Source organism: Podarcis erhardii (assembly GCF_964252035.2).
Source record: "Podarcis erhardii genome assembly, chromosome: 1".
Lineage (NCBI taxonomy): Eukaryota > Metazoa > Chordata > Lepidosauria > Squamata > Lacertidae > Podarcis > Podarcis erhardii.
Window position 1 is genome coordinate 108081759 of NC_138497.1, and position 21729 is coordinate 108103487.

The 21729-nt window shown below is 43.7% G+C and overlaps 1 protein-coding gene across 2 annotated transcripts in view; it reads left to right on the plus strand.

Moving 5' to 3' along the window:
* Window positions 1–12817: 12817 nt before the first annotated feature.
* Window positions 12818–21729, plus strand: part of TANC1 (tetratricopeptide repeat, ankyrin repeat and coiled-coil containing 1) — a 138566-nt gene continuing 129654 nt past the window's right edge. Inside the window, exon 1 of one of the 2 annotated variants that reach the window (XM_081870454.1) lies at window positions 12818–13223. Coding sequence is in view for 1 of the 2 variants with exons in the window: in XM_081870453.1 (XP_081726579.1) it covers window positions 13717–13737 (21 nt within the window). In the remaining variant the exon portion in view is untranslated. Of the gene's footprint in view, window positions 13224–13677; window positions 13738–21729 lie in introns of those variants that run through there. The other variant, XM_081870453.1, reaches the window with a different exon arrangement.

Below are 21729 nucleotides of genomic sequence, written 5' to 3' on the forward strand. Positions count from 1 at the left end.
ACGTTTATGTGGTTTTTATTGTATTTTTTACTTTGGCTGTAATTTGCTTCAGGACTTTTTTCCATGGAAAGATTGATTGAATGACTGAACCATTTAAATTTTTCATAGTGCACTATACCAACGCTGTATCAGGAGCACTCCAGGGCACTAAGAAATTTAAATGACGCTCTAAGCCCCACAGTACACACAGGGGTACTGGAAAAGGAGTGTCTGGGGCAGATATCAGCAGCTCCAGCCTCTGCCCAAGGATGTCAGGTGTTGACGCTAGATCTGGTATATGCTGCTCTGAGGTACCCCAGTTTGCACTGTGACCATGTTAACTCTGCTCTTGTATGGTTCATAATAGGCATAGGCAAACTCAGCCCTCCAGATGTTTTGGGACTGCAACTCCCATCATCCCTGACCACTGGTCCTGTTATCTAGGGGTGATGGGAGTTGTAGTCCCAAAACATATGGAGGGCCGAGTTTGCCTATGCCTGGTTCATATCATAGGCTGGTGCAGACAGGCAGAATGGAAACACAGACACGCGCAAGCTACAAAGGACAAAAGTGATCTTGACAAACATATTTAGCCTTTCGGTATCATCATATGGAAGATAGCAAAAGTGCCTTATATTTAAATACAGATTCCCTCCCTCAACACACATACGCACGCACGCGCGCACACACACACACACACACACACACACACACACTTCATATGACATTCTCTAAGAAAATCCAAATAATTAATAAGAGAGCAGTCAAGAATGCATGGCATATTTTCCCTTCCATGCTGTGTGTGGCCGGGTTCAATCTTGTCTATATGCTGCTGCTGCTTCTTTTTAAAGTGACATTGAAAAAACGTGTCTTTGTGGAATCCCATGAGCTTCCTGACAATAATTAGTTTCACAGTAACCACCCAGCAGCATCAGAACTGATTGACAAATAAATTAACTCTGACAGCCAGCAGCCTGAAATAATCAAAAGCAGATAGCAATTTTCCTCAAGCAGCAGGCCACAAAAACAGAAAAAACCCTCATAAATCACGTACAGGAAAATATTCTTATCCTACTCTAAATCAAGAATCCAGCTCTTCAAATATGTCCAATTTTGTCCCATCTAGTGAGTGTGTTGTCCTTAGTAAAGTACAATCGTGTACTTTCGTTCTACGCTGCTCGAGTTAAATCAATCTGCCTTACTGCTTTTCTGTGGGGTTCACTATTTACAGTTTTACCAAACAATATTCTGATTTCTTTTTTATTGGCAGAGTTAGTTGATGTACATACAAAGTAGAAGAGCCTTGTGACCATGCATGAGTTGCTTCTCCCTCTTTTACTTGTGCACTAATTATTCATCTACCTTAGGAATGATAGGACCTCAGAAGAAATGAATGGATATCTTAAGATTTTCCAAGCCATCATAACTAAGGTGACTAGCTGCAATGAGCCAGGTCTACCATGCCCATAATGTATCAGTAAATAGTGAATATCAATATGTTTTCTCAGCCCTGCATAGTAAACAGCAAACTCTCTCCTACACACTTGGTATGGAAGGTGTTTCCTGCATTCTATCTGCCCACCCTAGATCAGGGTTGGGAAACCTGCTGTGGCCCTCCAGATATTTCTGGACTACAACTCCCATCATTCCTGATAGCGACCATACTGGTTGGTGCTGAGGGGAGATGGCCTCTAGCAACAGGAGGAGGGTCACAGTCCCTGCCCCCCGCAACAGCCTAATGAAGTAAAACGGTAAGTGCTGCCTTGAAATGTGTCATATGAGGATTTTGGAAAATATTGAAATAGCCAACGTTATGAACTTTTGTTTCTGTGTCTTATTGTGTCAGGGTCTTTGATACCATACTATTTCCCAAGCATAAGCATTTACAGGCTACTATTTTCCTAGTTCAGAAACTGCCTTCTGTGTCAATAGCTATGATCAGATGCATCACTTGAAATATCCCATAAACTGGAGAATATATAGACTGATATTCTGTCCTGCCGGGTTAAAAAAGAAAAGAAAAGAAAGATAATGGTGCAATATTTTGAGTGAGTATTAATGTGATGCCTATCCTGACTAGTAGACTATTGGCCCATTAAGCACGTATTTGAATAATCTTTGGTGCCTATGACTATTAGCTGTCACAATCTCTCATAGCAATTAGTACATCAGGTTAATGTTTGGACAAAGATGAAAAACTGCTTCCCCTTTTAAAAAGTGGTTGGCTGTAAATTACTTCAGTGTGTTTTTGAAAGGATGAATTGTGATTCCCTATTCATTCTCCTCTCACCTTTATGGATTTGCTGTATGTCTGAGCCTGGCTTCTGAAATGGTTGCCTTTCACATGCTCTGAAACTACACACCTTAAGTAGCAGAGTCCAATTTTGGCACAGTTAATCCTTGCCTTATCAGATCGGAGGTGCAATGCTACCCAACCGGATGGAGCACATCAAAGTTAATGGCAGAGGGATAAGGTTTTCAGGGTAAGGGAGATATGTCTGCGGTGTCTACTTATAATTGTGCATATACTTATAGTTTTTTGTTTTATTGTGAACTGATTGCACACCAGTAAAGAAGCTGTTCTCTCTCAAATGCAAGGATCTGAATTCATTGAGTTGGGGGCAGGGGAAAAGCAAAGATAACAAATACCAAGAGAAGGAAGGAAAGTGATGGAGGGATCCAAGGATAGTCCTTAGACTTAAATTGTTTCAGGAAGTACTCGTGCAACCGTCTGAAGATTTCATCAAAGGATTCCAGATAAATTAGCCATTCCCCTCCAGCAGACCATTGCACAATCTCTGACTATGAGTACAAGAATATTATTGTGCTGCTCTTGTAATGCAGGCTGTGTTTGGGGTTTGCAGTTTCAGCCTCCAAAGTCTTCTTATCATCAGGAGAGCTCTGTGAAGCCATCAGTGCTCATAATTCTAGCTGGCAAGGGTTTGAAAGTCCGCCACTTCACAAAACAGTCAGCTTTGCTTATTGCAGCTCCTCCTCACTTTAACACCACAGTTCTGCAAAAACTTGAAAGTACTGAAAATCTTTCTCATGCTCTGCTGTTAAAGATTTCTCTGCTAGGTAGAATGTTGCAACTGTGCCAGAGGCCAGAATCTTCCTAGCGCCAGAGGAAGAAGGAAAGAGAGAGGGGCTAGAGGTCTCAGTAGTACTCTCAGTAGTATGAGTGCAGTACTGGGAATCCGTATTGCTCATTCGTCTGACTTTGGAAATATCAGCAGGTGCTACTATGCATAAATTTAAAAAAGCAGCTAAGAATAGCCAGACTGATTCACATAGTAGTGCAGTGTGATTTAAACTGTGTCTGAAAATATTAAAAGCAGAAGGAACCGTTGGAACACCACAATTTGTTGGACTCCAGCACCCAGGATGGCCAATGTTCAAGACTGGTGGGAACAGGAATCCAGCAGCATCTTGCGATCCACTGGTTCCCTTCTTCTGATTAAAAGGAGGAGTGCCCTAATGCTGAACAGCAAGCATATGACCTGCTACCTACAGCCAGGCAGTTGCAGAAATGAGAGTAAGCAAGAAGCTGGATTTAATCTCTGATAAAAGGTAAAGGGACCCCTGACCATTAGGTCCAGTCGCAGATGACTCTGGGGTTGTGGTGCTCATCTTGCTTTACTGGCCGAGGGAGCCGGCGTACAGCTTCCAGATCATGTGGCCAACATGACTAAGCCGCTTCTGGCGAACCAGAGCAGCGCACGGAAACGCCGTTTACCTTTCCACTGGAGTGGTATCTATGTACAGTGGTGCCTCGCAAGACAAAAAGAATCCGTTCCCCGAGTCTCTTCGTCTAGCGGTTTTTTCGTCTTGCGAAGCAAGCCCATTGACAGTTTAGCAGATTAGCGGATAAGCAGATAAGCGGCTTAGTGGATTAGAAAAAGGGGGGAGGGGAAAAAACCCGCAGGAACTCGCAAGACATTTTCGTCTTGCAAAGCAAGCCCATAGGAAATTCGTTTTGCGAAGCACCTCCAAAACAGAAAACTCTTTCGTCTAGCGAGTTTTCCGTCTTGCGAGGCATTCGTCTTGCGGGGCACCACTGTACTTGCACTTTGACATGCTTTCGAACTGCTAGGTTGGCAGGAGCTGGGACCGAGCAACGGGAGCTCATCCTGTCGCGGGGATTCAAACTGCCGACCTTCTGATCGGCAAGCCCTATGCTCTGTGGTTTAACCCACAGCGCCACCCGTGTCACTTTAATCTGTGATAGTCCACCACAGTTTGAGTTACACTGAAGAATACTGCTGAAAAAGCCTGTTTTTCCCCTAACACTTTTTCTTAGAAAGCAATCTTGCAAAGAAGGTGCTTGTTGGAGTTAGGAGAGGGCAGGCACAAGGTGGTCCAACCATTAGGCAAAGCCTGTTTCAGGAAGCAAATGCTAGGGGCAGGGAGCAGGGGCGGGGTTTTGGAGGACAGTTCTCTGTGCCATTTGGCTTGGCCTGTTGCTTTCAGATGCAGTGGAGGATACCACTCTGTCTCTTGTCCTTGGGCAACCAGGAAGTTGTAAAACAGACTGGAGAGGCCTAGGGTAGGTGTAGAGAAGAACGAAGCTTTGATCATAACCATCTTTGCTGGGGCACCACCAACGATCCTTTGTAGTGTAATTATTATGTTCAGGAACATAGGAAGCCGCCTTAAACCACATCAGGCTTTCTACTCTGTCTCATCACAGCTCTTCAGGTTTCAGGCAGAAGGTCCTCCCATCACCACCTGCTACAGGCCCCTTTTAACTGCAGATGCCAGTGACTGAACCCTGGGCCCATTCGAAGCATGGGCTCTGTCATTGAGCTGTGGCCCTGCCCCCTTTAAGGGCATGATCCCTTAGAGGCAAACACTTATACTCTTGCTAGAAAAACAATGAGAGCCTTGTGGCACCATAAAAACTCAGCAGATTTATTGTGGCATAAGCTTCCACGGACCAGAGCCTACTTAATTATCTAGGAGTAAGATTTCATTCATCAAAGCGTAGCCTAGTTGGAGGAAATAAGCAAACCAGCAGTTTGTGCTCCCTGTGTTCTATGTACTATAAATTTATCTCCCCCACGAACACACCTTTTAAAAAATTCTACCCTGTTGTGGGTTTCTGGTGCTGGAGACAAATGATTTCTTAAATGGTGCAATTTGCTCTTATTGCTGGACACTTCAGAAATTAAATGGAGGATGTTTTAAAATTTAGTGTACTAACTCATTTCTGTTCACCTAACATTTATTTCTGTTCATAAGTCTCAAATCATAAGTCTCAGTTATCCCAAGTTGGACAATAAAGAAAGATCTTGTGAGCGTTCTTTGTTCTACAGTTGGGAATTTAGTAGCACCACTTTCAACTTCCCACACATAATTCCTAGGTCAGGATATTGAAAATTCATCTGAGCAGCATTAGTGTTTTTATATATATAAATGATTATTTTCTGCAGACTTCTCCAAAAATGTGAAGACATACCACAGCCACATGGGTCTAGGCCACAACAGCAGCTAATTGCAAATTAGCAGTAAAAAGAAGATGAGCAACTCAGCCAATTTTCCCTAGGCAGAATTGCCCCCTTTAACAAAGTTGTTTACTGTAAGGACAGTTTTCCATAAGATCAGCATTTCCATTTCTTGTAACTTGGCAGAAACATCAAGGATTATCGGCATTATTATTTACATCTGTGGGTTTTCTGGAAGGAAAGATTGAAATTTCCTGCTAATTAGTCATTTGGCTTTGCTGAACCCACATTGGGAAGCAGGAACTGCAGACAAGAACTGCAGATGCTTGTTTAAGACTGCAGGTTTTGGTCTTTTAATTTGGGCACTCATCTCATGAGTCTTACCAAAGTGTAACTTTTAGGAGCATCAAAAGCCAATGAGTAGGATCTGTTCATATTTGAACACCAAACAATTTAAACAGGCATGAGCCAAACAGTGCGCTGCAAAAGATGCATGGCCATATTTATACCACGGTTCTCCCCCTTTGCTAAACCAAATCATTATTGACCCACCAGGGTTGCCAACCATCCAGGTTTGCCCCAGATTCTCCAGGAAATAACCTATCTCCAGGGATCTCCTGGAGCTAACCCGAGAGAATGGGCAAGCCACCATTCATTGCTGCCATGCCAACAAATGCTAGTTAAGGCATGTGGAAGGTGCTCTTGCCTGGCCATCGCTAGTCATCTGAGCCTTTAAGAAAAGGCCACAGCTACAGGGGGCTGTTGATTGCCTCAGCTTTGGGCCAGGGCAGTGGAGAATCAAACCATGGAAACCATTCCTGGTTAAATGTTGCAAAATGGAGACTGGAGATTAGAAGCAGTGCCTGAGGGAGGAGAGAGAAGGAACTGGCTATTGACTCCAGCACAGTGCAGAGAGGGCGTCTCTCAACTAAAAATGACACGACAGTGGTAATGGCGAAGAAAAGCAGAAGCTTCACTTGGCTGATGCACAAACCCTCTCTCTGTATGCATGTTTGTGGAAGGCCTGCAGCTCTCAGTGGCAGCAAGAGGTCCTGTCTCCAGGTAGGGGGAGAGACCCCTGCCTGAAACACCTCAGAGCCACTGCCAACCTGGTGCCCTTAAGTTCCTTTGGACTACAGTGGTACCTCTGGTTATGTATGTAATTCATTCTGGAGGTCAGTTCTTAACCTGAAACTGTTTTTAACCTGAAGCACCACTTTAGCTAATGGGGCCTCCCGCTGCTGCCACGCTGCCACCACATGATTTCTGTTCTCATGCTGAAGCAAAGTTATTAACCTGCGGTACTATTGCTGGGTTAGCAGAGTCTGTAACCTGAAGCGTATGTAACCCGAGGTACCACTGTACATCAAAACATCAAGAGGGCACCTGTTTGGCGGAGACTAGTACTGTCTAGGTACTAGGGACGAGGGTGGCGCTGTGGGTAAAATCTCAGTGCCTAGGACTTGCCGATCACATGGTCGGCGGTTCGAATCCCCGCGGCAGGGTGAGCTCCCATCTTTCAGTCCCAGTTCCTGCCCACCCAGCAGTTCGAAAGCACCCTTAAGTGCAAGTAGATAAATAGGTACCGCTTTATAGTGGGAAGGTAAACGGCGTTTCCGTGTGCTGCGCTGGTGCTGGCTCGCCAGAGCAGCTTCGTCATGCTGGCCACGTGACCCGGAAGTGTCTGCGGACAGCGCTGGCTCCCGGCCTCTTAAGTGAGATGAGCGCACAACCCTAGAGTCGGACACGACTGGCCTGTACGGGCAGGGGTACCTTTACCTTTTAGTACTGTATAAACAATACTGTGCTGAATGGACCAAGGGGTCTGATTCAGAATAAGGCAACTTCCTGTGTTCCTATACCTGCCGAAAATAGGGAGGTATGTGTAGCTAAAAAATAGAAATCTTAGGGAGTTTTTTTTTTTAAAAAAAAAAAAAGGCAGAAGGAAAAATTAAGTGAAAAATAAACTCCCTAGCATTTTGTGTGAGTGTGTGTGGAAGTGGTTTAAAATGTACTCTTGCTACTACTTGGGAGGAAGATCATATGACAAGAACTGCGTATATCTGAAGCAGCTCCTTACTTCTCTAAGGAAAACTGCTCATTTCTACCATTAATGACAGTCAAAAATCAAGCAGCTAAGTTTCTGTGGGGGTTTCTTTTTGCAGCAAGACCAAGACCACTTCTTCACATATTTTCTTCATGAAAAGCTATTTGCTAAATGCAGGGCTGAGCTGATCCAAGACAGCTGATGCCTGAAGTTAAATCCAACCAAAGCTTCAGGAGTGGAGGCCAGGAGATTCCAAGTGCAGCTAATGTCTTTCCGCCACTTTGTGGAATTCTGACATGGAGCAAATATCTATCCTCACTGCCTGCTTACTCACCAAGCCGTAAAGTGCTCTCTCCCTGTCACTGTTTGGCTTAGGGCAGCTGGAGGCCCCAGAAGAGATTAAATATGACAGCTGGAATTACCTAGCGAACCAAAGACCTGCGATCCATGTCGCTGCTCAGCAATTCCTCCTCCCGCTCCTGCTGCGGAACTATTCACTCAGTTGCTTCGTGGATTACGAGGACCAAGGAAGGTAGCAGAAGCTGGGCTACAAGCCTTGCCAGTGCAAAGTGGCTCCAAGAGTCATGGCATGGTGGCGTTTCTGCTCTTTCCCTTCCTGAACTCTGATTCAGAGACCAGCAGTAAGATTCACTGGCCTACCAGAGATGGAAACTACAGATTTGATGGTGGTACAGAGGACCCTGGTTGTTCCAAATGCATGCTGTAGCAAAATATATGCTTGCGTGTTTTCCACATACCGTACATGGAAATGTTTGTGAGAGCTTGGCTTTCCCCCTGTTTGTGTAGGAAAAATGTAGTGCTTGCAATGATCTGACAGCTGTGGTATGTTCTGCCACAATTCGTAGCAATTTGTCACATGGATCTATCTGCTAAAGATTTAAGGGTGCCCAGGGTTGGCCCTGCTGGTGAAAACATAGTGGAGATTTGGGCTCCATTTCAGGTATGTCTCAAGAGTAAAAAAGCGTGATTCTTCAAGACTTGTCTTTCTTCGGGTCTCATTCCATATATCAATCCCTAGAAGTGGTCCACAAAACCATAGTGCAAAATCACAGCCTCAATATGGATAAAAAGAGATTGTGTAGCAGCAGCGGCAGGGAACCAGCAATGTTTTGCCTTCTCAAAGTTTCTCTTCGCTACTCTTTCCCATTTTTTCAGTTGTATACCAGAGAAGCAAATCAAGGAGTATGGCGAGCATCTATGCCAACACGCTCCAAGAAGCAACACTATCTAATGAAAGCCCCAGGCTATGATCTCTACTTAGGTAAAGGTAAAGGGACCCCTGACCATTAGGTCCAGTCGTGGCCGACTCTGGGGTTGCAGTGCTCATCTCGCTTTATTGGCCGAGGGAGCCGGCGTACAGCTTCCGGGTCATGTGGCCTACATGACTAATCTGCTTCTGGCGAACCAGAGCAGCGCACGGAAATACCGTTTACCTTCCCGCCAGAGCGGTACCTATTTATCTACTTGCACTTTGACATCCTTTCGAACTGCTAGGTTGGCAGGAGCAGGGACTGAGCAACGGGGTCTCACCCCGTTGCAGGGATTCGAACTGCCGACCTTCTGATTGGCAAGTCCTAGGCTCTGTAGTTTAACCCACAGCGCCACCCACGTCCCTATGATCTCTACTAATTATACCCTTAAAAACAACAACAAAAAACAGCAGCTATAGGAGCAATTGCTTATGCTGGACCAAAATGGATAGTAATTTGCTATTAGTTGCAATTGATTAAAGTGACCACTCCTTCTCTACTGGAGAAAGGGAGATATTTTCAGACTGTTCAGCACAAGAAGAGGAGTTCATTCAAATGGCTAGTTCTAATTGAAATAGTCCTAACAAGGGCCTGTTAAAAGAGCAGCTATAGTTGTGTAACCAGAAACCATAGTAGAAACTAGTGAAAATAAATGGCCAGGAACAAAGATCTTGCCAGGGGAGGGGAGGGGGGAGAATTCTAAATTCCCAAAGCTGGAGCTGCCTTTTGCTGCTGTCATTCCTAGCTTAAGCTGTGTCTGTTGATAACTTGAACAGATCTCTCAAAACTTTCAATCTTTGCAAGGGAAATTTGAGAATCTGGAAGCAGACATGACTCCCATTAAAGAAAGCTCAGAAAGCCTTCTGGCTCAGACAAATTATCTGAATAAATCAGTGGAAGAGGGAGTGGAGGGGGAAATCCTAAGTGAAAGAACAGCTGTGGATCTGGCTCCTCCCAAGGGGAAGAGGCTGAAGACAGTAAACACCCCCCTCCATTTGATGTCATTGAAAGTGCTGAAGTACTATAGAAGGCAGAATTCATTTATAGTGAAAAATATCCAGATTCCTTGCTTTCCCGTGGATCTGAATGTAATTGATGTCTTGTATACTGACAATACCCCCGGGTCTCATTTGTTTAGACACCTTATGAAGACTCTTTCATTACTGAGAGGTACCTACCTACAGGATCTTTCCTGATCTGTCTGCTGGGTTTGAAACACTGTTGTTAACAAGCCTCAGGTGTCAGAGACAAAAGTCTGTGCAGTAAAAATGCAAGGAAACCCAGACACTGTCTTGATCACTCAGACAACAGAGAAATGAATTATTCTCCTGTGGATGGTGTTCTTGATAGATTAATCCAAACTCCGTCAAACACCCTTTCACATGAAACAAGCTGCTATCTCAGGGTTACCCTGAGATTACCACTCCCTGATTACAGGAACAAGAAATTCCCAAGTATTTCAGTCTCTTTGGTCCTCACTGGTCTACAGACATGTAAACTCTCCCACCCTGAGATAACAGTTCTTCTTTTGTTTACATCATGGTCTATTAGCACAGGATGAAAGGGAGATGAGTCAGGAGCTTCTGATCTTGCCTTCTTCCAATTCACTTCAACCCAAGTAACCCTAGGAATATGTAAGCATATCAGAAGTTAGCATGAGTTCTCTTTCCAAGGTAAATTATCTTGTAAGCGGACACTTAATTTGATACTCTTGGAATTCTGAGTTGAAACTGCTTTTAATAACACTTATTTATTTTATTAGCAAAACTATTTGCAATACTGCCGTTTACTCCAAAGAGTGCCAAAGTAGTTTACAATAAATTAAAATAACAATATAACAGGAGTCAGCAAACTTTTTCAGCAGGGGGCTGGTCCACTGTCCCTCAGACCTTGTGGGGGGCCGGATTATATTTTGGAAAAAAATAATAATGAACGAATTCCTATGCCCCACAAATAATCTAGAGTAGCATTTTAAATAAAAACACACATTCTACTCATGTAAAAACACGAGGCAGGCCCTACAAATAAGCCAGAGAGGCATTTTAAATAAAAGGACACATTCTACTCATGTAAAAACACACTGATTCCCGGACCGTCCGCAGGCCGGATTTAGAAGGCAATTGGGCTGGATCCGGCCCCCAGGCCTTAGTTTGCCTACCCATGCAATATAACAACATTGGAACCACATGTTAAGGGTTTCTCCAACAGCAGCACATAGGTTTTGCGGGGAGGCAAAGATTCCCTGGGTAAAAATACTTAGAAAATGAAGCGCCTGCAGCAAGGTGTGAGTCATTGCTGATGGTAGAAAGCTGAGGCTGTTCCAACTGCAAGGAGTACCAAAGACTGTTTGGGTCTTATCAGGTGTGGCAAAGTGACCAAGCCCAGAAACTTGCATTAAATATCTGGCAAATTGTGGTAATAGAATTTTAAAATGTACAAATCATTTAGTTTGTACTGCTCAATAGGCCTAATAATTCAGAACTCTATATCTAAGAGATTCATGCTGCGATCCTAGGCATACTTCCTTTGGAGTGAGCCTTATTAACCCCAAGGGGGCCTTAGAGCCAAATAAACATGGACAGAACTGTGCTGTTAGACTTGCATTCAGAATTGTAATAAAATTATTGGGAGCTGAGGGGAGGAAGTAACTGAATGGAGGAGGGATACGTTTCTGTGCTATAATTTTTATTGGCATTTTGGATAATGGCTTCACTTTAAAGATGCAATTGGCTATTTCCGATGTGTATGACTTTGCATCCCGGAAGAGAACTTAAAACCTTCAACAAATACCAAGGCACTAGTATTGTTCCCATTGCTGTTATAAGTGATGAGCATTCCATTAATCAGAAAATGTATGTAAGTTACAGCACCTCGAATTTTACAAATGATAAGATGTATAGGTCATATCAAACAAACCGCACAACCCTAACAGTCTACTCAGAAGTAAGTTCTATGGAATTCAGTGGGACTTACTCCCAGGTAAATTGGGTTAGGATTTCAGCCTTAGTTGTACTCTGAGCAGACCTACATGCTCTGAGTATGGCTTAGTAAGGAACAACTGTATGGTTGCTTCGACACAGAATTAAAAGGGCAGGGGAATGTGTCAAAAATACTGCTCACTTGCAAGGTTGCATTCAAAAATATTTCAACAAGTGCCTTCTCTAAAAAAAAATGTAATAACAGCACAATCTGTGCAGATTTACTCAAAAGACAGTGTATTCTTCAGAGAGTTGAATACAGTACTTTACTCCCAAGCAAGCGTGCCTAGCTCAGAAGCCTGAGGACAAGAAACCCAACAGCCATCAATCACTTAACACAGTCAAAAATAATAATAAAGAACTTGATGTTATGACAACGTTTGAAGATTCCTCTTTCAACAAATAAAGATTTTATTTTTGTATTATATATCAATAAAACCTTTTAAAATCCCCTTTGCTTTTAAATCCCAACGATTACAGAGTCCTGTGATATTGTAAACCCCCCCAGGTTAAAAAAAAGGCAACAAACAGCCCTGCGACTGACTAAAGGAGTGAACTCTTAACACGTAACAGCGGCAGCTTATATAGCATGCAAGCCACGTTACCGGTTGCAACACGCAACCCAAGTAAGGCAGGTAGGTAACAATATACTGCACACATTCAAGAGAGGACGCCGTTGCAACAAGCCCCGTATGAGAGAAGCTTTCTCGTGAGCACGGAAAGCAGGAGGGACAAACATAAAAAAAGCAGCAGCCATGCAAGGCAACATTGATTAAGCGCTTGTCCGCCAGGCGTTTGCAACTATATTTATCCGATCACTTCCGCGCGAAGGCGGCCTGATCCATGCCCTTTACTCCACCCTACCCCGCCACCCCCACCTTTGACTCCAGGTTTGCATTTGTCGATCGCGGGAATGCCAAAGGCCGGGTCTCCCCAGCCTGGCTTGCCCTGCAGTCCTGCTGAGCCCCCTTCCCGCTAATTGGTCCCAGATGGTTTTGCCTCTTTCCAAAGCAACAGGAACTTCGGCCACTCGAGGGGGTGGAGGGAAACGGAGGGAGAGAGAAGGAGGGGTGGTGCTGTTGGAAGCTGCGGGCAGGAACCGAGAGGAGAAGCAAAAAAATAAAGGGAAGGGAAGGGAGGGGGGGGGGAGGTTGCCACGGTGAGTTGGCCGCGCCCAGTCCAGGGCTTGGCTCGCGCGCTTTGCAGGACGCTCAGCCCAGACCAGACGGCGTGTGTGCAGGGCGAGCGGGAGGAAGCGGGCCGAAACTGCGAGGCATCCATTGCAACCAACCTGGGAAGCTCCCTCCCTTCCCCCCGCGCGAGCCTGGCTGGCTGCTCGGAGGGAAAGGCGGCCTGAGGGGAGAAATGCGGGAGGCGGGGACTATTGCCCGCCTGCTTCCAATGAGCTCATCCTGCCTGGCTGGCGCTGCTGGAAGAGTCCCGCTCGGGACACACACCGAGAGACCCTGAAGCGCCTCGGAGGCGCTGGACTCCCGGAGAAACGGTAAGCGCACCGGGGAAGAAGATAGGAGGTGGTGGTGGTAGCCCCCCCCCACACTCCCTCCGCCGCATCCCCACACGCGCCTGCCCTGGGTTTTGCAGAGGGTCCCCCCCCCCCTTGGTCTTTTAAAGGACGCTGCAAGAGGAAACAAAAGTGCGAGACGGAAGTTTCTGCCTAGGGAATATGCATGGGCATGTTTGGCGCAGCAGCCTTGACTCCCTGCTGCACGAGCTGCTTCTCCCCCTGAGGGTCTGGCGGGTGGGGGGCACTAGGTGTTGGTGGGGGAAAGGCTGCCCCCGAGCCACGTCGAAGGCGGTCGTGGGCACCGAGGGCTGGCATAGGCGGCGGGGGAAAGGGCCTGCGAAGGGGCAAGGGAGAGCCTGGCTGCCACTCGGGAGCCAAGAAAGAGCAGCCCGGGGTCGTGCCTTGGTGGGAAGGACAGGGCACGCACCGGGTATCGTGTGAAACTGGCGGTCACTCTGAGGGGGAATTGGGAATGTCGTCAAGGAGGCCTAAGGTAAGGCTGGTGCAATGGAGGAGGGTGTTGTCAGGGGCGGCCAGAGCCCTAAAAAGTGCCGCTGGGTCTGGGAATGTGTTGGTTCGGAAAGTAAAGGGAGGAGTATATAATGTTTGAGGATGGGTCACCTCACACGTGGTGATGATGTTCAGGCATGGGCGACGGTTCTCTATAGGAAAACGGGATACAGTCGGGAGTTACAGACGCGCGTGTGGCCTCTCGCTATAGGTATACCTGTGGAAAAATAGACGTGTGTGGGTCACACATGATGCGTGTGCATGTGTATTCCTGGACACAGGAGGGATGTCTTGTTATAGTGAAAAACCAGTTTGCATATCGTTACATAGAGAGGTGGTCTTAATTCAGTGCTGAAATTTGCAAAGATTGTCTGAACATGTGCAGAGTGTCTCCTTTCACTAGTGAATATGCAGTCTCAAGACTGTGATGGCGTGTGTGTGTGTAGAAAAGACCCGAAAAGAAGAAGACTGGGTTAAGGGGCAGGGTCTTAAAATCTGTGAGAGAAGCTTCAGAGCCGAACATTGGTGGCTGCAGGGGTGCCAACTTGAATAAAATATGGGAGGGGGAGGTAAGCCCCACCCCACATAATCGATCACATGACACACACACACACACACACACACCATGCGCATTAATTTGGGGGGGGGGGCTTGGCCTGTTAGCCCCTAGGAGTTGGCTCTTATTGGTGGCTGGGTTCTGGACTGCCCATCTAACCTGGAGAAAGGATATGGGGTTATCTATCCTCAAAAAAATATACATTTGGAGGAACACAAGCTTGCTGTAGTTGGGGAGCTAATACTAGGTTGCCCAAAGAAGGGAAGTATTAAGTTATTGTACTGCTTAGGAATGGAAATAGTTGAAAATTTTGTATGGGAAAAAAATTATTGGGGGGAGGTGGGCGCATTTAAAAAAGAATGTCCCGGATAACTTTTGCATGAAAGAAACTTGATGCAAAAATGAGGGCTTGGTGGGCGTGGAAATATGAGAGACAGAAACTTCATTTTGCGACACATGAACCATTTAGCATTGGTTTCATCAAGTGCATGTCATTTGTAATTGAAAGAGAGGTAAAAACAGGGTGTAAGAGTCTGATGACATGTTACTGCCTTGGTTGATTTGTTTCTTAACAATTGGAAGGATTGGGTGTGACAGAATTTCCCAGAAAAGGGTAGGTAGACTTTTTGGGACATTTTGTAAAAAGGTGTGGGCTGTTAAAAGTTAGTCAATCTCACAGGCTTAGAACTGGTTGGTGGGTTCTCTTTTCTTCCAGGTCTGATCTAGAAAATTTGCTCTTCTGTGGTGGTGAATAACCCATTTCCTTGAATGATTTGAATGTGTAGTTCTGCTGTAGATTGCCCACCTTGTTTAATCTTTCCCTGTACAGTACTTGTGGCACACAGCTGGGTTGAATAAGATAATTCTGAGGCCTCTTCCAGGCCCTATGAGCCTTCTTTGCCTAGTGCTTTATTTGTATGGTGTATAAAGATCTCAAGTACCATTGGATAAAACAAGAAGAGCATTATTTTATGTGCTGACTTGATTTGTACTTTTCGTAACTCATTTTGATCTTTTTTTAAAAAATGGAACATTGCTTCCTGTTTTCTCTGTTTTGCCAGAGGGAAAGGGAGAGGCAGCCTTATCTTGCAGAGGATTTCTTTCCCAGCCATTCTTGCTTTTTGTTGCACAAACATGAAACTAGTGTTGTTAAATTCTAATGTGTACATATTCACGATGGAGCATCACACAAGTAGCAACCACTTTGAAACATAGTAAGAACCACATTTGAAAACTTTTCACAGCCAAATGTGCTTGCGTACCGTTAGTAGCCAATGAGCAGGATGTAACAGGTTATAATCATCCTTTGCATTTGTGTTTGCACAAGTTGAACCTTTAAAACATTTCCCATCTATTACCTGAGTAATCCTTAAATGAGCTCTTGAAGGGTAGGTTAGTACTGCCTCTAGTTTTCAGATGAGGGTCTGAGTTGAGCGGAAATGGTTTGTGTGTAAGGCTACCTCATTAGTGAGAGCTTAACAGGAGACTTTACAGTTTACAGCGCAGTCAAAATGGGTTTGCAAACTTTTTGTGTGTGTGGGAACAACATGGGAATGAGTGCTAAACTTCTGGAATTCTAGGAGAATAAAGTTGAAGTGTCTTTTGCTTCCATGTGTAATATCAAATAAAACCCAAAGATTGCCAGGTAAGAAAATGCCAGCAGAATGGAACAAAGTGCTGTCTGAATGCAGCCTGTGACTAGTTTTCATATCACCTGTAGTATTAGCCTTTGTAAGGGAATTTTCCCCTGCCTAATGCTGTGTATCACCAGTGGTACTAATGGTGCTATCATACATAATGGGGCTGTTTCGTGTGTAACTATGACTCCATTCATTGACTTGTCTATGTATACATGCCAATTAAGAGGCAGATAGCCACCAGGGGTGTTTCCTAATATTAATTTGTATATGAAGTAAGTGTATCTAAAACTATGAAGTTAATGAAGGTCAGAAGAAGGGGACTGCAATTTACTTAGATTTCCCAAGTTTTGAGGCTATTTGAGGGGAATCAGTTTTGCTCTTCAACCTGCTGCATCCAAATCTGTTGATACCCAAAGGTTGATCCTAAAACCTAAGATAGTAACCAGGAGGGCAGACAACATATTCCTTACCACCATAAACTTGCTAATATTAGGCCAAATACATATCCCAAAAGCAGGTGGCGCTGTGGTCCAGACTCTCTTGGGCTTGCCAAGAAGGTCGGCGGTTCGAATCCCTGCGATGGGGTGAGCTCCTGTTGCTCAGTCCTGCTCCTGCCAACCGAGCAGTTTGAAAGCACGTCAAAGTGCAAGTAGATAAATAGGTACCGCTCCGGCGGGAAGGTAAACGGTGTTTCCGTGCGCTACTCTGGTTCGCCAGAAGCGGCTTAGTCATGCTGGCCACATGACCCGGAAGCTGTAATCCGGCTCCCTCGGCCAGTAAAGCGAGATGAGCGCCGCAACCCCATAGTTGTCCGCAGCTGGACCTAACGGTCAGGGATCCCTTTACTTTTACCTTTACATATCCCAAAAAACCCATGTTGAGAAATTAAATTTAAATTTCTTTTAGACAACAGTGCAAAATCCGTACAAACTATCTTATGGATCCAACTGTCGTGGATCATTAAACAACACAGTTTGGTGCATAAACCATTCTTCTGTGATACTGATGCAAATTTTCAAATAGCCTTGAAGCTTGAGAAATACCCCTGACTAATTCAGTGGCCTTTGCTGCTGTCTTCCCATTTCTTTATGCCATGTGACAGCTGGCAAAGCAGCAGTTCAGTAATATATTTGGGAGAAGAAAACTTTGCTGCTTGGCAAAAGTATTTCTGTTATACCAATAGGATAGTTGACATTTCTTTCTAATAGTAGGGTTCTTTTGATTGCTAGGAGCAAAGGAACTTGCAGTTGCTATGAAGGTACTCATTATAGTACTCCTAAAATGCTTTACTCAACAAGTCCATTTGGGAGCAGATTTGACAGTGAACGTCAATTGTTTGCACAGTTTTCTGTCAGCCAGATGTTTTGTTTGCATTTTTTTTAAACAATAAAACCCTAGCATAATATCCAACTTGTAAAGGAAATAAATATGGTATCTTACATCCTTCAGAACTTCCTCTGAAGAATTGATTGTGATTTTTTAAAAAATAACATTATTTCTTCTTTCCATGTACATAACTATGCCGAGTCTTTCCTAACTGCGGAGATTTGAGTATCAGTGGTGGGAAACTGGGTGTCATGATATTTATTTAAATCTATTATCGGAGAGCAAATGGCCAGTTGTGAAAATTGCTGTTGGTATGTAGGGCAAGCCTATAACTTTGGCAGTGCCTATGGAGCTTTACTTTGCTTGACGTTATAAAGTGCCAGTTGTTCTGCTTTCTTGGTTTAGCTAACCACTGGAATGTCCAAATGATGATAAATTAGGTCCACTGCAGAGCCAAAGCATACTTGGTTCTTTTCCAAACTTGCTAACTTCCCATAACTGCCTTTAGGAAAAGAGGCATTTTGTGTCTTTAACTAGAGTCTTGTACAGTCGATGCCATGGCAACTCTGAATTGTTGGAGGGCATCACTTTAAAGTCAGCTGAGGAATCTGAACTCTTGATGGGTGTGTGTGTGTGTGTTTAAGATGGCGTTTAATATAGTGTAAATCTCTCTTTCTGGGTTATATAGGATAAGCCATTTACTAGTCAATAGAGCATGACTTTTTATTTTTATTTTTTTTAAACTACGTTTTAAACACTGTTTCACAGGCAGTCTAGAAAGGGGAGGACTAAAAAAGATGGTCTGTTCCATTAGACTTTTATAGGTGATGGTGTCATTGCAGCTGTGACCAAATGGGAAAACAAACCTTTTGTATATGGCTAGCAGTTATTGTAAAGGTGGGAGAACGTGTATGTTCTAAGGAGCATGGGCCAGGGACAGTGTGTATGTTGCGTATTCTGCACAAATATGGACTTTCTGTAGGATTGCCCTGCCATTCCTGGGACTAGAGGGTAAGTGTCTGCCCTTGTTTCTAGTGTCTCTTGGTACAGCATTTTACCTTTCATAGAAGTTAGTGACATCCATTTACATATTATCACATATATATTAATAGAGAACTCATCATACAAAGGCCAGTCCTTATGTAACCAAAACCAGCATGATCTATATGCAAATGGGAGACATTAGGAGGTTTGGCGGAAGCTTAAGGTTTGCAGAAGCACAAAGTATCCTTAGGAAAAAAAGACCCAAACAGCTCAGTGAGGACTGAGCATGATTCGTAGCCACAAAATGCTAACTAAATGCCTGTTGGTTACACACTGCAACCTTTTATTTCAGGTCCCTCTTGTTGTTTCTTAATTAATTAGTATGCTGTTTTGCTGCGTCAATGTGCCCAAAGTGGCTCGCAGCAGAAGGAACAACAGTGCAATAATTTGTTATTGATTGGACCTTTTTATGGATTCTGTAATTTTTTATTGCTTTATTTCATTGATCCCTGCTGTGGGATTAAAATAGTCAACGAAGAGCAGGTTATAAATACTCAGAAATAAAAAGAAAAACAACACGTGGATATCAAAGCATCATTCCTATCCCTGTCTTATATGGTATAAAGTAAAGTTAGCCTCCCAATCCTGAACATGCTAGGATTGAAATACTTTATGCTGCATGAACAGTGGAGGGGGTTCATGCCCGCCAAGGTATTTAGCAGCCTGGTGGGACACAGATTTCTTCCCCCTCCGCCACTCTGGCATTATCCTGCCCAGAAATGAAGTAAGTTGTTGGCTGCAGAGATCAACTCCCAAGACTAGCTTTAAAGGCATAGCTTGCAGCATCGTACAGAAAGCTGATGTTTGTAGGCATCAGCCTAAGGAAGCATAATCATATGCCGTACAGTGTAATATCACATGACGGAGATGTAGTTAGTGGCTTTTGCGTATTATGACTGCCTAGTGGGAAGCCTTTCTAATGGTGATCTATGTGGGAAGCACAGCATGCAAAATGAAAAGTTTCTAGTTTTTGTGGTCGTGAATATAATAAGCCTATTTGGTCCTTGTTTATTTTATACCCAGGCCTTGGTTCCTAAAATAAGGAAGTTCACAGAAGTAGTAAAGTTTCCTATCCAATTCTCTGCACTGTCGCCCCCTGAAAATCCTCTCCAGAGGGTCTCAGGACTCCTCCTGGAATGGGTCTGTTGAACTGCCTGAAATCAGGTGTATGTCTTCTCTCTTCCGTGCATTTCGATAGCACCTTCGGAGAGGCTTTGCAAGGGGCTCAAGTGGGGGACGGGGGCACAGGAAATTTTCCTTCTGTGAACTTATTTTTTTTTTTTTGAATACATTTTTATTAAAGTTATACACAAAACAGACATATTATATATATATATATATATATATATATATATATATATATATATATATATCTGTGAACTTATTTAACTTACTTTCGGATCTATCCCTATATGTCTGTGAATTCTGAGAAAGGTTGCTTCATAGTTGGGCTCACTATGTGCTAAAATATCCAGTTGTTACAGAGTGTTGCTCATGGTGCTTAGTTATTTGGAGTTAACCATTACTGATTATCGCAGGAGACCTACAGGCAACTCCTCGTTTCTTGCAGGGGTTGCATTCCAGGTCAAAGTGCATGTTGGCGGAACACGCATAAGCCTGCCCCATTCCACCCTCTTCTGGGTCCAAATGACCTGCGTGTCAGCAGTTGGGCATCAATTGGATGCGCCTAAAATGGTTGCCACCCATACTGTGTTCCTTCACATGATAGGCAGATTTAATACAGGCTTTGAATATCAAAATCCTCTTGGTGAAAAATCCTTTTGGTGTTTCGCCAGGTGCTGAACTAGCGGCTTATTGCTGAATAATGTGACTTGTTTCGTAATTTTTAAAATGGTATTTAGATAACAACGTAACTTACTGTTAATGGTCCGTTCTAAATGGATGTATGTGATTTGTAAGACAGAAATAGTTAATTGATTAACACCGCATCACGGTACTCCACGTGCCAGTAGCAATTTAGTCATGCTAGCCACATGACTTGGAAATCTGTCTGTGGACAAACAGCAGCTCCCTCGGCCTGAAAAGCGAGATGAGCGCCACATCCCATAGTCGCCTTTGACTGGACTTAACTGTCCAGGGGTCCTTTACCTTTACATGTCTGTACATGTCTACTCAGAAGTAAATCTAATTGATTATTCCCAGGTAAGTGGGGATCGTGTTGTAGCTATATTGCATTTCTTTAAAGAAATACCGGTAGTTAGGATAGAAAGTTTATAAATAAATAACCAAAGGCTCCAATCCTAAACACGCTCGGGAGTTAGTTTCATTGGTTTCGTTAGTTTACTTCCAAGTAAATATGCATTTGTGCTGCAAATACCTACCTAAAGCTTTAGTTGGTTGATGAGGGCAACCAACTAGAGTTGGCTTTCTGTTGTTTCAATGAAGAGTTCATTTATTAAATTCTATATTTAATACATTTCAGAATTCCTTAAATATATCTAAAATACCTATACTGTATTGTGGTTTTGGTGTGAACAAGTTTCAAAGCAGGTGATTTATTCGATTAAACCTTGTTAACTGGTTGACAGCTTCAATAATTTCAGATTAATAATGGTCCTCTATAACAGTCCTGCTCTAAGTGTGTGATTTCTCTCCCCTCTAGGCTCTTTATCCCTTTCCTTTTTTTAATTTGATGGATTCAGCCCTTTCATCATAAAGTTTTCAATGAAAACACCTGTATCATTACAATATAGAGTGTTCTTTTGTACTGAAGGATTCAATAATCTAAATCATTCGAGTTACAGATAGGTAGCCGTGTTGGTCTGCCATAGTCAAAACAAAACAAATTCCTTCCAGTAGCACCTTAAAGACCAACTAAGTCAGTTCTTGGTATGAGCTTTCGTGTGCATGCACACTTCTTCAGAAGAAGTTCTGAAGAAGTGTGCATGCACACGAAAGCTCATACCAAGAACTGACTTAGTTGGTCTTTAAGGTGCTACTGGAAGGAATTTGTTTTGTTTTGACTAAATCATTCGGATATACTGGAGTGTTTTAGACAGCAATCCTGTGTTCAGATGGTCCATGAAAAGGAACAATATTTTTTTTTCTAAGGAAGGAGGCAGTTTTGATCAGGGATGGATTATCAAACAGGATAAAGGTCTTGTGGTTTTTATATTATGAAACTGGTACAGTCTCTAAATTCTCCCCTAAAAATTTATTTGGAGAAGGGCTTTCAATTCCAGCTGGCTTAGGGCCAATGATTTTAATAATGTGGCACTAGTTTTGACAATGATGTTAGTGCTGAAGGAAAAAATGTTATTAAAATGTGATTTATGTATGTCCTTTGGTTTGCAGAACAACAAAGCTTATTAAGTGGTCTGCCAAGACCACAGCAATTTTCAAGTGATCTGTGTGTTTGTGTGGTGATGGGGAGTTTGAGAGCCATGGC